General features: G+C 38.7%; 1 protein-coding gene across 2 annotated transcripts; it reads left to right on the top strand.

Moving 5' to 3' along the window:
• The first annotated feature begins 946 nt into the window (after nt 1–946).
• On the top strand, nt 947–16,690 carry il21r.1 (interleukin 21 receptor, tandem duplicate 1). Of its 2 annotated transcripts, XM_014204241.2 has the most exons (9): nt 947–1,311; nt 1,633–1,752; nt 1,990–2,098; nt 2,308–2,495; nt 2,909–3,051; nt 3,160–3,331; nt 3,480–3,570; nt 4,227–4,320; nt 14,729–16,690. In XM_014204241.2, exons 2-9 carry the CDS (start codon nt 1,695–1,697, stop codon nt 15,428–15,430), a joined length of 1,557 nt encoding a protein of 518 aa, XP_014059716.1. In that variant the 5' UTR covers nt 947–1,311; nt 1,633–1,694; the 3' UTR covers nt 15,431–16,690. The 2 variants fall into 2 exon arrangements, with proteins under 2 accessions (XP_014059716.1, XP_014059715.1); XM_014204240.2 differs by lacking the exon at nt 947–1,311 and having other exon boundaries at nt 1,320–1,752.
• The last annotated feature ends 1,042 nt before the right edge of the window (nt 16,691–17,732 follow it).

The raw sequence follows: 17,732 nt of genomic DNA, 5'->3' as shown, positions 1-17,732 counted from the left end.
TTTGCTTATCTGAGCTGTTCTTGCCATAATATGGACTTGGTCATTTACCAAATAGGGCTATCTCTGTATACCACCACTACCTTGTCACAACACAACTGATTGGCTCAAAAGCATTAAGAAGGAAAGAAATTCTACACACAAATTAACTTTTAACAAGGCACACCTGTTAATTGAAATGCATTCCAGGAGACTACCTCATGAAGTTGGTTGAGAGAATGCCAATTGTGTGCAAATCTGTCAAGTCAAAGGCTGGCTACTTTGAAGAATCTCAAATATAAAATATATTTTGATTTGTTTAACACTTTTTTGGTTACTACGTGATTCCATGTGTTATTTCACAGTTTTGATGTCTTCACTATTATTCTACAATGTGGAAAATATTAACAATAAAGAAAAACCCTTGGATGAGTAGGTCTGTCCAAACTTTTGACTGGCACTGTAAATATGGAGACTGTTTAGTGCCAAAAATAAGTAGTTAAATACATGTACAATTGAATTACAAATGTTTCTTGATCTGTCTTATATCGCTCAGATATACTGAGGACAGACACTTCAGAACAAATATCCTTTCGAATTTTTTGGGGGGGAGTATCTGTCGTTCCATGTATTAATAATTTTTTGTATTTATTTTTGATTTTTTAGGGAATCTGTTTTTCCATGTATCGGCTAATAGTAGTTAGGCCAAAAATAAAGTTTCATCAAATATTTTTTTATTTATTTTCTTTAATACTTCAAGGGTTGTTAAAATTCTAAATCACATATCAAAATGATCCTTGTTATGACCTTCTTTAAACAATTCCATATAGCTTAGTAGAAATTTGACAAACTAACTTGTTGGAAAGGTGGCATCCTATGACGGTGCCACGTTTAAAGTCACTGAGCTCTTCAGTACGGGCCATTCTACTGCCAATATTTGTCCATGGAGATTGCATGGCTGCGTGCTCGATTTTTATACACCTGTCAGCAATGGGTGTGGCTGAAATAACCAAATCCATTCATTTGAAGGGGTGTCCACATACTTCTGTATATATAGAGTAGGTCTCAAACGTTGTTCTCACAGATGGATTATCTCGCGAAACAGAAGCAAGGGTAGGAAGGGACCTCCTACATTGCTCACAGGGTAGCCACAAAACAACCACATCCTCAGTGACACTGCAGCAGATGACAACTTTCAATATGTCAGATATGTCATTATGCACTGAACTTGATCACACAGTCTGTGACAGAGATTAATGAATTCTTTTGGCTTTAGAACTACTCGAACGATGATGCCATGTGGCATGGTTAGCAGAATCTATCAGAACCAATAAGGTAAGAATACTATCTGAATAGTATTTTTCTGAATAACATGAATAACATTGAAGTACAATATCTTTATTCTATCGTTAGCGTTGTCTACCATTGTTAGATTTCTTTGTGTGGGGTTTGGTGTTTTTGTAAACGCATTTGTAGCTTACATTTCTGGACTTAACCTTTGCTTGACATGAAAGTGATAGTCTTAAATTAAACTTTCTCCTTCTTCTCGACTCCAGCACAATACTATATATTTGTTTCATACACTTCCAGTAATGGTTATTTTACTTCAAATAATGAACTCCAACACAAGGACATATGTGATTTATTGTTTGTCAGGCTTTCAGGTGCCATTGATCTCAGATAGTGAGCAGAACAGACTACTGTCCATTGTTGCCCTCATGGCTGTAAAACAGCAGCTAATCAGCTCACTGGTGTTGTGTTACCTGATTCAATATGGTACGTTTAACTTTTTCTCATCTACTTTTTGTGCTATATATTGTATTGATTTTCAAGTGATGTATTTTCTCAAACACATATCTAGATAGTTATCTCCTATGAGTGGTAATTGGTTAGATTTGCAGGAAATGTTTTATCACATCAGGGTACCAGCAGAGCCTTATATAGACTATGAGTCTGGGTACCATGGCACTGGCATCACACTGACCACATCATCCTTTTTTCCTGCATTCACAGTTGCATGTTCCTGCAATGTCACCTGCACCACAGACTACAATACATCCCTGAACTGTTCCTGCTCAGGCACAGTGCCCTCATCTCCCATTCTCATCGAGGCAGAGTGCAGGTACACACTGTTCTCTTTCACTGCTGTGTTTCTGGCCTTGCACCGATCGATTTAAGAGATCACATTTATACATATTTATGTACTGTAACGTTTAAACATATCATTTTAAGAAAAACATCTGAATGTTACATAAACATTTTCGTATTTGGTTTTGTTTTTCTTCACAAAAGCTGTATTTGAATATTTTAATCACTCTTCTCTCTTTTCAGAGATTTTGAAGACCAAGTGAATGATAGCTGTGAAATAACACCCTCACAAAGCTGGTGTATAATACAACCAGAAGATTTTTTCGATATAATATCCGTTAACACTAAGTGCACTGCAAGAGTAAAGCACACAGGAAAAGAAGACAAAATGAAAACAGATGACTCAACTGACTGGAAATTGTATAAATTAGGTAAGTGGAGTCGACCTACGTCTTAGGATGGTTTGTACTTTCCCCTGAACATTGCCTCTGATTCAGTGACAAGATATGGCATGAAAAAGAAGTGTTTATCATTAGCAGTAAGGTCATCTTATCAGCCACTTATCAGCCAATTACTGGATTGAGTATGGTGTCTTATTAAGACCTATTCTGCTGTGACACATTTTTATCAGCAGTTTTGAACTTTGCACAGCTTTGAAGTGACAGTATTGAAGAGTCTTTCCAATGAGGATTATTGTGTGATGTGGACTGTGTGTCCTGGGTTCTTATGTATCACCCGCATTTGAAAGCTAATATGGTACAAATGATTGAGCTTTGTGCACTTGAATCCATGCCTTTTTCATTTAATGGTTCCAACCCAAGCTTCTCTGCCTTTTCTTCAATAGTGAAGCCGCACCATCCAGTCAATGTACAAGTGACAGAGAACATTGACAGCTACAACGTCACTTGGCAGATGGATGAAAGCATTTACCTTGATGAATATTTCATGTACAGGGTGCGGATTACAACAAATAATAACAATTTAAAGGTAAACAAAATATATTTGCTATGTTACATGTTTCCAATAAAATATTACAGTATGTGAAAGACCAGGTTCCCCAAAGTGTTAAATAGAAGTTTTTCTTTTGACCTACAGGATCCAGTCTATTACCCTGTAAGAGAGGACCAGAGGTACCTAGTGCTAAACAGCCTTCAACTGCAACCAGGAACTGAGTATGTGGCAAATGTCCAGGCCTCAGTGAACCCTGTGAGTAACTACCAAGGTCCCTGGAGTGAATGGAGCTCCACCGTAGAATGGAGGACTACAGGTACATCAATGCAGTTTAGATTTGACTGATCTGCGTTACATGCTTTTCCTGGATATATTGGATTGGGACTTCATTTTTCAGGTTACAGTAATGTATAAAATGGAGTAAAATGTCTCTCTCTCTCTAAACACTATGTGTATTTTTACAGAAGGGGATGATAAGTTATGGTGGCAGTGGCCCGTTTTACTGACCATTCTCCCCTGTTTGATCCTGTGCTGCCTGTGCTACCTCTTTAAAATGTGAGTATGCCTTATTTATGATCATTCAGGTAACAGTAAGTGTTAGTGTTTGCTAAGCATTTTTGATCAGACACCAACTTGTATCCTCAATTTATTCAGGTCTGCCAATAAATGAAATGTTCTAGCCTGGTCACTATCATATGTGTTACATCCAACTTCTCTGACTTTCGTCAGATGCCTTGAACAAACACAACAGTTGGCTAAAGCACAAATTGATCTGCGGCCAGGCTAGGAATGTTCAGCCTCTTGGTGTTTTTACAGAAAGTGTGAATACACTATACACTTTCCTGGCATAACCTCCCACATACACAGAAACCACAGCTGATGCTCTTTACTTGCAGATACACAATGTAGATATACGGGTGAGAAGGCACAGGAAGTCAGAGCTGCTTCTACATTATTATTATACCAAACCTAACCCAATGATAGTTAGGTTAGTTTTGCTTCTACATTATTAAACCACTTACCCTATAAAACATATTATAACACCTGCATAGAGAAAAATTCCATCTTCCCAGAAATGAAAAGTGAAAGAGTATTTGTGAAGACCTGAATAGTTCTGCTTATGTCACTTATGTCATAGATTACATTCACATATCATTTCCTTTGTGAAAACAACCTGTTTGTCACTTTGCCTCTACATCTTTTCCCTGCAGATTGTGGCCGAAGAGGCTACACTTGATGAACTATTCCCCAAGCCCAGAGGACTTTTTCAAGCCTCTCTACCACACATATGGAGGGGATTTTAAGGTAAAAATACAGGCAAAGCAAAAATAACTCCTTGCATCTGTGGGACTTGTTCTAAACCCCTCCAGCAGGTGTTGCCTATAGGGGGAACTTCAGCATGGCCAACAATGGGACTTTCCCATAATCAAATCCCACAATGACTACACATAAGAGGGGGGCATTATAATGACTCAGTCTGCAGGGGCTTCAAGGGCTTGTTTTTCAACTCATATGTGGGTAGATGCTCAGTAGACATTGAACTGACGTACTACATCAGAGCAGTTCACCCCCCTAATGGAAAATACCGCAGGTAGAAATCTAAACTCAGACGTTTGCTAGGGTTATATTTAAATATTTTCCGCCAATATTCCAGAAAGGTAACCACTTATCTTTTTAGATTTGTTTTTTCTATTTCTATTATTTACAAAACAATTGACACTCTTATGAAGGGGTCATATCCACTATGCTTAGTGAATAGTAAAAACATGTCATTTTTAAATGTAAAATGTATTGCCTTTTAATTTGACATGAATACAACCAGTCATGATGTTTTCATCTGATTAACCAGGTTTGTATCCAACGTTTTTATGCGGGTAAAGTACGTCAGATAAAAATGTAATGACAGGCATGATGGAAACGCTAAACTTTCCAAATGTCGACTAAACAAAATATGCTAGACAAGGTGAGATCTTTTTGTGCGAGAAATGTCGGTGGAAACGCTTTTATGTGCAAATATTGATATAATAACCATAATTTCGAAGTAAACTTGGAGTCACGCGATGACATGTTGTGCGTTCCTCCCACTATGACTTGCAGTTTAGAAAACATGCAGTTTAGTTTATTAAACTACAGATTAAATACATTATGATTAACTTCACATGGTGGTGAAAGTGCTTTTTTTTTTTTTAAATCTCGCTCTTTTCTCCATATAATCTCATCATGTAGGCTATAGGTGCGCTCTAGCTAACAGCGCGGTGAGTAGTTCCCAAACTGTGGGCGAACTCAGTCCGACTTTCAATTTACTCTTGAAAGCTGTAATAGTAGAATGCACAAGGAATCATTTCCAAAATGGGTAGTGCATCATCAGTTTTCCTCTTGTCATGTCAGTAATTGCATACCTTAGAGAGCTATTTATAACGTGTTATAAATGTCCATATAAACTAGCCCATGTCAGCTAACGTTGTTTAGGTATTTTTTTTAGCCCATATAATTTGTAGCAATGTTCGAGTCACTCAAATATCACATGCATACATATTAGACATGGCAAAATGTAGAGAATTGCAAGAAAATTAGCTTTAAAACTGCTAAATGCTCTCTGCAACCCATGACAAAATGTGTAGAATTTCAGGAAATAAAGACGGGTATGAACAGTTTGTGTCATAAACAGTGCTTGTGCCCAAAGAAATATAGGTGGGGGGCGCGGGATGTTCCCCAATGCTGGATGGGGTGGGGCACTGAGTGAAAACCTTTGGGAACCCCTTGGCTAGAACGATATTTACATTTTTGTCATTTAGCAGACACTCTTATCCAGAGTTATTTACAGGAGCAATTATGGCTAAGTGCGTTACTCAAGGGTACATCGACCGATTTTTCAAGTAGAAGATTTGGGGATTCGAACCAGTAACTTTTCTGCTACTGGCCCAACGCTCTTAACTGCTAGGCTACCTGGCACAAATTATCACACACATTATTTTGTGAGAAAACCATGAGTTGAAAATGCGATGGCAACCCATTTTAACGTTATTTTTATGTGCATTACACCATCACGCACATCCTTTTATATGTAACAAGTCAAGTTGATGGAAACACATCTCTAGCGGGAAAATGCGCATATTTGTTTTATGCGGATTCTTTGATATTCGCATTAAGATCTGTTGCCAATTTCTTCAAAAGATATGCTACTTGTGCACGTTTGTCCACAAAAATAATCCCAGCATCCAAGCAGTGCACTGTGCCCCCGCCATTTGAAAATGGAAAGAGACATCTGTTAGGCTACAAAACACCAAAAAGTACAATGACATTTAGGGATTGTCATTTCAGGTCTACTCTTGTAGCCTGATGCGTCTTGCTACCCACGCGCGTTTCTGTCTCGGCCTTGGCCAGTCATCTCTGCCTTGGCAAAATGTCATTGTTCACATCGAACCACACAGCATTTTGGAGCGTATACCACACGTTTTTAAGTAAATTCGCTAATTTCTATTGCGACTGACAGGCGGCAACGATAAATTGTGGTGTACTAGCCTACAGTTTTCTTGCCATCTTCATTTCAATTATTGTGATGGGCTCATGTTTTACCGGTATGGCGTAATGCCACTATTTATTTTGCTGGTACTCTGTACCGGATCATGGCGACTTACTTTCACCCATTACTATAATTATATCCTGATGAAGGAAACAAATGTGTTGGTAAAACATTAAAAAGTTCAACAGCCTCTGTCATCTAGGTCTAAAGTGTACACCCAGTACCGTTTATCATCAGGGACCTCATTTATCAACTGTGTACATTTCTTACTAAATTAATGCAGACGTGGAGGTTCTAGGATTTGTTTATGCAACAAAATATACGCATGTTTTCATTGATAAATCAGAGCCATACTATATTTGTGAACTCGGGAACGAGCGCTACAATCCCACCTGGACAATACCACAATTTACTATATGATTTGGAAATGTTGTAACTGGGTCATGTCCGTTTCTACAAGAAAGCGCATTAGCACATTTGATAACATTTCTGTGGAGGTGTGGGCAGAATGTTTTAACTTCCAAGACATGCCACTATGCAAATCTTATGCCATTAGTAACCCTTAGTGCAATCCATATTGCTTTTTTATTATTATTGTATTGTGAAAAGTACAGTGCCTTCAGAAAATATTCACAGGCCTTGACTTTTTACACATTTTGTTGTGTCAGAATTTAAAATTGATTAAATGGAGAGATTTTTCTTCACTGGCCTACACACAATAACCCATAATATCAAAGTGGAATGATGTTTTTCGATTTTCTTTTTCTTTTTACAAATTATTTCAAAATGAAAAGCTGAAATGTCTTGAGTCAATAAGTATTCAACCTACTTGTTATGACAAGCCTAAATAAGTTCAGGAGTAACGATGTGCTTAACAAGTCACATAATAAGTTGCATGGACTCAGTAGTGTTTAACATGATTTTCGATTGTCTCTGTACCCCAAACATATAAGACCTGTAAGGTCCCTCAGTGAGCAGTGAATTTCAAACACAGATATATAGGGAGGTTTTCCAATGCCTCGCAAAAGGCACCTCTTGTTAGATGGGTAAAAAAAAAAGGCAGACATTAAATATCCCTCTGAGCATGGTGAAGTTATTAATTACACTTTGGACGGTGTATCAATACACCCAGTCACATCAAAGATACAGGCATCCTTCCTAACTCAGTTGCAGGAGAGGAAAGATACAGGTCAGGGATTTCACCATGAGGCCAATGGTGACTTTAAAACAATTACAGAGTTTAATGGCTGTGATGGGACAAAACTGAGGATGGATCAACAACATTGTATACTCCACAATACTAGCCTAATTGACAAAGTGAAAAGAAGGAAGCCTGTACAGAATAAAAATATTCCAAAACATGCATCATGTTTGCAACAAGGCACTAAAGTAATACTGCAAAACAATTGGCAAAGCAATTCACTTTTTGACACTGGGAGATAAATTCACTGTTCAGCAGGACAATAACCTAAAACACAAGGCTAAATCTACACTGGAGTTGCTTACCAAGAAGGCAGTGAATGTTCCTGGGTGGCCAAGTTAAAATTGTGACTTAAATCTACTTAAATCTATGGCAAGACCTGAAAATGGTTGTCTAGCAATGACCAATAACCAATTTGACAGAGCTTAAAGAATTTTGAAAATAATAATGGGAAAATGTTGCGCAATCCAGGTGTGGAAAGACTCACAGCTGTAATCACACAGTTGATAAATGAGGCCCCTGATGATAGAAGCACCTTTGGTGGCGATTACAGTATTAACTCAGGAGTGTAAATGAGATATTTGTGTGTTTAATTTATACATTTAAAAAAAAAATCTTCTGAAAACGTGTTTTAACTTTTTCATTATGAGGCATTATGTGTAGATGGTTGAGTAAAACATATTTTTATCAATTTTGAATTCAGGTTGTAACAACAAAATGTGGAATAAATCAAGGGATATGAATAATTTCTGTTTGTGAAAAAGTATGTTTTATGGAAACATACAGTGCTATGCCTATAATAAAATTAAGACATTAACGCCTATTGCTCAGCCCCGATATCTATGTACCTCAACCCACTAACCCTACACCCAGTTACCCACACACCCCGGCCCTGTTACCCCAATGCCCTTACCCTAAGACCCACATGCCAATACCCTAATATTGATACAATTAAATCCCGATTAACATGTATCCTTGCCCTATAAGCCCTATTTCTTACCCCAAGACCTCAGTTCCTTTGCCAAAATACCTCATCCCTGTTACCTGCTTATCACAGCCCTGTTCCCCACTTTGCCTAGGCCTGTATTCCCCAAGTATTCCACTAATCATTTCATAGATAAACTCATAATACAGTGGTATAACACGTGCCAAAACCCCACTCACTTTTATTCCTACCACAAACTTGCTGCCAGAAAAGATTTTAATAGGCAAATAGACATCCATCCAGACCCATTGCCTGTATGAGCCTTGTGTATCCCTACACCCCATTACTCATAAAAACGAAGTAAATCCATGGGCACACTCAAATAAAACAGGTCTACCCCAGTGCCCAAGCCTCAACGTTCATACAAACCAGGTGTACTCTTTTTGTTTTTATTTTTTGGACCACTTTTCTTTTTGTTGTCTTTTTTTAAATTTTTATAGTTGGGGTAGGGCTACAGGTACAATATTCATATAATTTAATATTCTGTTCATATGTTTCCCATTCATTATTTCACACATATATTTTTGTGTTGTACCTGTGGGCTGCCACTCCGGAAGAAAAACAAACATAATTTGTATCATATTACAGTTTAAGTAATAATAAATTCAGAATGTACAGGAAAAGAATACAAAAAAAGAAGTGGGCCTCCAAAAACCACCCCCACCCTCCCATCCCATTCCCCTGACCCCACCCAGCTAACATGTCTCCATCCTACCTCCAAATACGATTATGATTCAAGCCCATATAATAAAAGTCAAAGAAACATAGCATAGCAGCATGTAGACTATCTCCTTGCCGACGGCAAATGCATCTGTTTTAACACTCGGCTATGTTTTTATTAGCCAACCATTATTTAAATTCCCTTGTGGCGCACGAAAGAGTCTTTTGTGTGCATACGTACCTTTGATAAATGAGGCCCCTGCTGGTTTCTCAACTACAGTTACATCAATATCCAGTAGGGGGAAGTGATGTCCATTGGAAAATTAAAGCCATGCATTAAAAAAAAAAACATTTGAGATAGGCCAACATTGAAAGAATATGTGTAGAGAGAGACATAGATTCTGTGTCTGAAGTCAGTGAACAACCCATGGTGTCAAAACAAGTGCCTATTCAGAATGCCATTATCAATTTGTACTGGGCTGGGCTTTGGTGGGGCACAATGTGGACTTGTTCTGAGATCAGTCCGAAAGATCCCTTTTCGTATTATCCAGAGTATAACTATTACACACACACACACACACACACACACACACACACACACACACACACACACACACACAAAAAAAAAAAAAAAAAAAAGATGGTAAATCATTTATGGGTAGATGTAGATATAATCTTTGCACATAAAAGTGTGAAAATGCAAGTATTTGAAAAGAGCGCTGAAATCTTTTACTTCCTCTGTGGCTGCAGAGTGTCTGACAGAACACCAGTTGCTAAACCACAATCTTGCAAGTTGTCCTTTGAAATTATTTTAAGAAAGGTCTCAGAAAAAGACTCCAAGATGTGTCCGTGACCTGGGTCGTAACTAGGTTTGAGTTAAATTGGGGTCAGATTAAAAAAAATTAAGTTGAAGCTTATTTACTGCATTTCTATGCAATTAAAAAACTTTCAAATGCTATTCGGAGAACAGCAAAAATAAGCAAAAATGACCCCAGCCATTATCACCTTGGCTGCTGTAGGTTCATTCACCTCAATCGATCTACAAACACATAGCCTATTAGCAATACAGTTGTAATGTTATAGCCCTGAAAGGGGGAAAATATGAGAAATGATTCTCACTGACATGTAGCATCAGCGATTGTTCAGTCATTTGTAATGATACAATCATCAACTCTTTACATACTGTAGATATCGCTTTCCTCAAATGACGTACACTGAGTCTTTGTGAAACATTAGGAACACCTTCCTAATATTGAGTTGCACCCACTTATGCCCCCAGAACAGCCTCAAGTTTTCGGGACTACAAGATGTCAAATGCGTTCCAATGCTTCACAGAGTTGTGTCAAGTTGGCTGGATGTCCTTTGGGTGGTGGACCATTCTTGATACACACGGGAAACTGTTAACCGTGAAAAACCCAGCAGCGTTGCAGTTCTTGACATACTCAAACCGGTGCGCCTGGCACCTACTACCATACCCCGTTCAAAGGCACTTAAATCTTTTGTCTTGCCCATTCACCCTCTGAATGGCACACATACACAAATCCATGTCTCAATTGTCACAAGGCTTAAAAATCTTTCTTTAACATGTCTCCTCTCTTTCATCTACACTGATTTGAAGTGGATTTAACAGGTGACATCAATAAGGGATCATAGCTTTCACCTGGTCAGTCTGTCATGGAAAGAGCAGGTGTTCCAAATGTTTTGTACACTCAGTGGATAGTGTTCAGTTTGTGTTCCTAGGCATTACGAATCAAGCTCCGCACAAACAGACATCCAACTGGAGCACACAGACAGTGGTGTAAAGTACTGAAGTACAAAAACTTAAGTACTACTTAAGTCGTTTTTGGGGGTATCTTTACTTTACTATTTATATTTTTGACAACTTTTATTTTAACTCCACTACATTCCGAAAGAAAATAATCTACTTTTTCTCCAGGTATTTTCCCTGACACCCAAAAGTACTCGTTACATTTTGTAAGCTTAGCAGGACAGGAAAATGGTCCAATTCACACACTTATCAAGAGAACATCCCTGGTCATCCCTACTGCCTCTGATCTGGTGGACTCACTAAGCACACATGCTTCGTTTGTAAATTATGTCTGAGTGTTGGAGTGTGCCCCTGGCTATCCAAAAATAAATTAAAAAAACTAGAAAATTGTGCCATCTGGTTTGTGTAAAATAAGGAATTTAAAACCAAATACTTTTAGACTTTTATTCAAGTAGTATTTTACTGGGTGACTTTTACTTGAGTCATTTGCTATTAAGGTATCTTTACTTTTACTCAAGTATTACAATTGGGTAATTTTTCCACCACTGCACACAGATATAATCATATCACATTTCACATGAATTATTATGTATTTATATCAGTGATGTAGTGGTAAAAAAAAAATGGGTAATGGATAAGATGAACATTCCCCAATAAACGAAAAAGTATAACTGTATTGTTTGCATTTTAATGTAGGCCATGTCGAGATGTTCATATTGAAACATATCTTCTTTTTAAGTTCCTACTTTGTTTGATAAGACTAGTACAAATATGGGGCCGAGACCCCAACTTTGGGAACCACTGTACAAACCTCTCTCTCGGCTAGCTTCCCCTCTCTCCTCTGCATTCAGCCTCGATCACCACACCAGTGTCTCAGTAGCATACTCTCTGTTAAGCAAAGTTGTTATGAGAACTTAGTAGCCTATATGTTGCTCCTGCTGAGGTAGGCTCCGTTTAACGTTAGCTTCTTACTTCATCCTTCAATCTGGCTAAATAATACTAGCCAGAGCACTTCAACGTTGGTTAGTGCTATCCTACCCTAACCTAAATCCTTACCGTAACGATTTTACATTTAAACTGTAATGCGTTAGGGACGTCACAAGGATTCCGAATAGCATTGACTCTTCAAAGTTACTGCAATAGAAGTCTCTACTGGCAGCTAGCCACCTGACTGACTATTTACCAGTTGTGCTCTCATTCCCCCGAAAGTCGGTTTTTGTTTGTTTTGGGGATGTCTGTAGACACGGCAGGAGTCTCGGGACGGTTGTTAAAATCGCCTTTTGTACGGCATCTCGCAAACACTGTCTGAAGCCGAGCAGCATCTCTAGTTTTGCCTACCTATTCAATGAGCCGACTCCGAGTTTAGTTAGCTCGTTTCACGTCTCATGACCGACCTGTTCCGCGAGAGGGTGGAGTTAACCGTTTGAGGGAGTGGTGAATGTGCTACTAAAAAGGCTAATCCGGGGGACGAAGGTGAACATAACGAACAATTCGTTGGCAAAGAGGCGTGCGCGATTAGAACTCGGTCAGATCAAGAATATAATCGTCTTCATTTTTGTCATTTAGCAGACGCTCTTATCCAGAGCGACTTACAGTAGTGAGTGCATACATTTCAAACTTGTTTTCCTCTTCTGCGTACTGGTCCCCCGTGGGAATCGAACCCATAACCCTGATGTTGCAATCGCCATACTCTATTAACTGAGCTCGCATCAACGCTGGGAGCAATATTTAGATGTTGACTCATAATTTAGTTTCTTTATTGTGTACAAATTATATTGTAGCGACCTTCACCCAAAACCTAGCCAAAAGGTTTGGACCTATTGGCATATTATTTTATTTAACTAGGCAAGTCAGTTAAAAACAAATTCTTATTTACAATGACACTCTACCCCGGGCAAACCCTAACTACACTGGGCCAATTGTGCACTGCCCTATGGGACTCCCAATCACGGCCGGTTGTGATACAGCCTGGAATCAAACCGGAGTCTGTAGTGATGCCTCTAGCACTGAGATGCAGTGCCTTAGACCACTGCGCCACTCGGGAGCCCAAATGGTAATGGTTAAGGTGTTGGCTTGACAGTCGCTGGACCTATGTTCGAGTCCCCGTTGGGGCTACACCCCCAAATTTGCTACACTGGTGTCAGAAGTGGGATGGAGCAAGGGTGGCCATCAGAAAGCAGTGTACACGTGAGGAATTTGGTATTGAGATGCGTGGAGACACACTCTCCTGAAGGTAATTGGTAATGTAGTGACCTTAACCCAACACCTAGCGACCTCATCAAGAGGTTTGGACCTCTTGGTGTATTAGTTAAGGTGTTGGCTTGACAGTTGCTGGACCAGGGTTTGAGTCCCAGTTGGGGCTACACCCTGAATTTGCTTCAGTGTCCTCATATGTAATTATGGCCATGTCCATGACAGTCACATCATTTCAAAAGATTTAGTAGGCAGGAAAAAGCTACTGAAAGATAAACCAGAGTTACTGGAACCTGTGAAAACATCCTCTTGCAGCAGCCCACAGATATAAGACACTGATCTTGCACGCACTACAAGAACTGTAGATCGGTATCTTCACTTCTCTGTCACACATGAGACACATTAGATCGTATCCCTGCTCAACCCAATGTAAACCTAAACTAATCCGTTTATATAAAGGATGTACTTACTCTATGTTGCCCTTTCACTAAGCAGTATACATTTCTCTGAACTGCACAGATGTTCTGTGAGAAGTTCATAGTCATGAGGATGTCCACAGGGTTTGGTTATAGTTGAGGAGCATGACATAGCTGTAATAACTATGCTAACTACAGTCAGGTAGTCAGGTATACTAACGACAGTCAGGTAGATGTCTTATAGCATAAGCTCAATGTCAGTGATGAACGCACATAAAGTCCCTGATTATATAGTATAAAAATTACTTCACAGCAAATTACATTATATAAAGAAAGCATTCTGTCAATATATGATAAGCAGAGTCAGGTAGATGTTTTTTAAATGCCCTCTCTCTTTAGCTCTCTGACAGCTGTTAGTGGTGGCGTATGGCCACTTACTGCTGTCTTTTCAGATTAAAAACAGTGATTAGATTCTGCTGAATTGCTCTTCCCCCAGATAAGGTATTCTCGTGAAAAAGCTTGTCCATTCATATCTGTGGGCAACATCTTGCTCTGGAAGGGTTCAGAGTTGTACAAAATAACTGCCATCAGTTTCATAAACATTTCTAAATGTTAAAAAATAAAAAAGGTAATTCTTTCTGTGATTGATCTTCATATTGACGACCGAGGTGATAAGCTCTCATTCAGCCTTTTGCATTCAAGTATAGCTCAGTTGGTGGAGCATGGAGCTTGCAATTCGAGGTTGACCAATACATGAACAATTTAAACATGCATGACTAAGTCGCTTTGGATAAAAGCATCTGCTAAATGGCATGCTGTATATACAGTATATATACAGTATATATATATATATATACTGTATGAGCCTATAGGGGCAAGGGTTTGTTTCTGGACCGGGCGAGCCTACCTTTCACCTCAAGTGTACCTATTGCTCCTTAATCATCCATTTTATCATTATATTTTGCAGAAATGGGTTGGACCTGTCTTCGTCCTCAGTGAGCTGGATCCCTTGGAGAAAAACCCATCTACACAGATGATGACTGAGAAGCAGCTAGACATCCTCGGGCTGTCCAGGCTGAGTGTGGAGGAAGACAGCAGCAGCAGCAGTGGGGACCAGGGCACCTGTCACTCCGCTGGACACATCTCCATCGATACTGTGATGGTGTCTGGGGAGGAAGGAGCTTTGTCAGGGAGTTCTTGGGTGACATACAAGTGCAGCCAAGGTGGGGAAAGCTTCTCCCAATATACTGGAGGCAGCAGAGGAGGTATGGACAGTGAGGCGGAGGGGCCTCTTGGTGCTGGGGCAGAAGAGGAAGGAGGGTTATCTGGGCAGAGTGGAAGACGGACATCAACGGGCCTGCCTGCTATGAAGTGGCAGCTCCAGCTACAGGCCCGCAACCATCAACCAGAGCAGATTTCATTGGACTCAGAGGACGGCTACCCTCCCTTGGTGTTGGATCTGGACAGTGTGGACACCATTGACAGTGGAGTCTTTGTTGAGTCTGACTGTAGCAGCCCTGTGAACTCTAACTTTGAGTCTGAGGAGCAGATAGACTCTGGTTTACTGAGTGGGGTAGGCAGTTCCCCTTCTGAATATGTCAAACAGTGGGTGAGGGGTAACACTATGCAAGAGGACTCAACCAATTCAGGACAGAACAGGACGATGTGATGTCACCACCTCTGTCACTGACAGTGCTCCAGCATATTTGTAAAATTCCTTACTTTCCCTGGCATAGGTATATTGTTCATATTGTCATCATGTTTTTTTTTAAAGTGGAGTACGAATGATTTCTTCCAAACATAAAAATGGTTTATCGTAGTAATACAATAATATTGTTTGACAATAGTTGTCATGTTGCGTTATGTGAATAGATGTAGATAAGTCATTTTGGCCTTCCCAGGCCTAGATTTTGGCCTTCGTGTAATTAATCATTTTTTACGGCTTCATTTCTCATGCAAATTCCCTGTAGAAAGGGTATTGTTTTTATATCATGTTTGTCTTCTAATGTTTCTTATGTTTGTGACAATGGATCCAATTGAGGAGTTTGCATTCATTTTCAATCGCTTGTTAATTCTTTAAAGGGACAATCCGCAATTGCTAGATCAATTTTTTACTTATAAATTAATTATATAAACTCATTTATTCTTGAAGAATATAACTTTTAAATGCCTCATGAGCTTAGTTCAACTGTCGTACCCAATCAGAACCCAAAATATAAGCTTGTTTTACTCCAATGTTTGTAAACATTGTAAGTGGAAACAAAAACTGTATAGCCTCAAAATATACTTAAAATGTCGATATATTGGATGGTCATTCATTGCATCAATAGCACTGCCTATGAATTTATGAGTGGTTACATTTCTCCAGGCCCATCCCTCAGCTATTACCAAAACAGAGGCTGGTGGCTTTGTTATTGTTTCAACTAACGATTGCCCATTTAAAGTTTAAAAAAATTCTCATATGCATGATGAAGTCCCACAGTGGTCAAAACAATCTTATTAAGTAATGGGAGCGTTCCAACATTCAGATATTAGTGTCCTTTTTCTGTACGATACAAAAATGCATCAGAACACAGATTTAGGTCTGCTTTAATGCAGTTCTGTCATTGTATGCAAATGAAAAAGACCATTTCTCTTTACAATTTTAATTTGCTGATAAGAAATTATAGATATGTGTGGTAGTAAAAAAAAAGCTTGGCAGCGGTAGGCTACATCTGATAAATAGACTCGCCACTAGGTATCGAATTCTATAATCTAGATATTGCCGTTGCACTGTTATCACAATGAGTTGAACAACTGTCTAGTTTCCGTTAACAATCTTTGAGAAGGGTGAAACAGATGTATTTGACTGCACTGAAGAGTATGATAAAACATATTTTTATATGAATTTTGAGGAATATTATAATAAACTATAACTTAGTTCATTCTATTCATGATGCTTGACTGTGACTTATACACCAACACAAAACACCTTTTTTTTTTATTGCAAGAGTGCAATGTGAAATAGAAAATATTAGACATATGTTCATAAAAAATATTATGATGGGTTAATTTGAGCAATTAGATAGTAATTAGAAATGTTTTCCATTGTGTACTTTCCACATTACATTTAAAATGCATAATTTGCACATTATACATGACTTATGCATGTTTAGCCCTACAGACTCATGCTAAGATGAAGCTTCTACTGGCACTTTGTGCAGTTTGGAACATCATCCAACTATCAGAGAGCTGTTCTTCTGGAAGTACTGTACAATATTCCATTGTACTGTCCATTTTGTTAATGTTCAGATTCATGTACAGGAGTAAAAGATCATAACATAGGTGACATGAGTTGTGAAAAAAGGGTGTGTTTCTTCACAGAAATGACAGATCGACTCGCCTGTGTATCTGATTATTGGTTTACAATTACCTGTACTTTGAACATCACTGACAAGCCTGCAGATGTCAACAACACCCACTACTGGTTGAATTTCATCAGGCCTGATGAAGCTGTGTGAGCCTTATTGTGTGATGATAATGGATTCTTATGTTATGAATCTCTTGGTTCTGTCCATTGCATGAAGTGGAGAGATGAATACGCAACATTAAATGAAAAAAAAAAAAGATTATGCTGAGGATAAATAATTACTAATATCATTTGAATCACAAAAATCATGAACATTTTTCCACAGGAACAAATGTCCACTGGTGGAGATGGGGAACAGTTATGGTTGCACATTTGTGGCCGATTTTGATGAGAATGTAAGGTTTAACAACGCTTCATTTAATAGCGTAGACTGTTTCAATGTACGTCTTTGTTACAACATTGACTGCCAATCAAACTATGATAACTTGACAGACTTCGAACCATCCAGAAATAGTAAGTTCCCTGTGAAGATTATATTGATTTGCAATTCATGGGAAATTGCATGAAATAATTATGATTGTGCAAAATATATTTTTCTATAGCTGACAAATAAGTGTAATGT

This window comes from Salmo salar, chromosome ssa06 (assembly GCF_905237065.1).
Source record: "Salmo salar chromosome ssa06, Ssal_v3.1, whole genome shotgun sequence".
In the NCBI taxonomy this organism is placed as follows: Eukaryota; Metazoa; Chordata; class Actinopteri; order Salmoniformes; family Salmonidae; genus Salmo; species Salmo salar.
Note: the sequence above shows the minus strand (reverse complement) of the source record. Positions and strands in the feature narration are given on the sequence as shown.

What these genes read in the sequence shown, in the direction of transcription:
- il21r.1 (XM_014204240.2), top strand. Translation starts at nt 1,569, where the DNA reads ATGGTTATTTTACTTCAAATAATGAACTCCAACACAAGGACATATGTG. An exon ending in CTCATCGAGGCAGAGTGCAG is followed by an intron (nt 2,099 to 2,307) that starts GTACACACTGTT and finishes CTCTCTTTTCAG; the next exon opens with AGATTTTGAAGACCAAGTGA. An exon ending in CATATGGAGGGGATTTTAAG is followed by an intron (nt 4,321 to 14,728) that starts GTAAAAATACAG and finishes TATATTTTGCAG; the next exon opens with AAATGGGTTGGACCTGTCTT.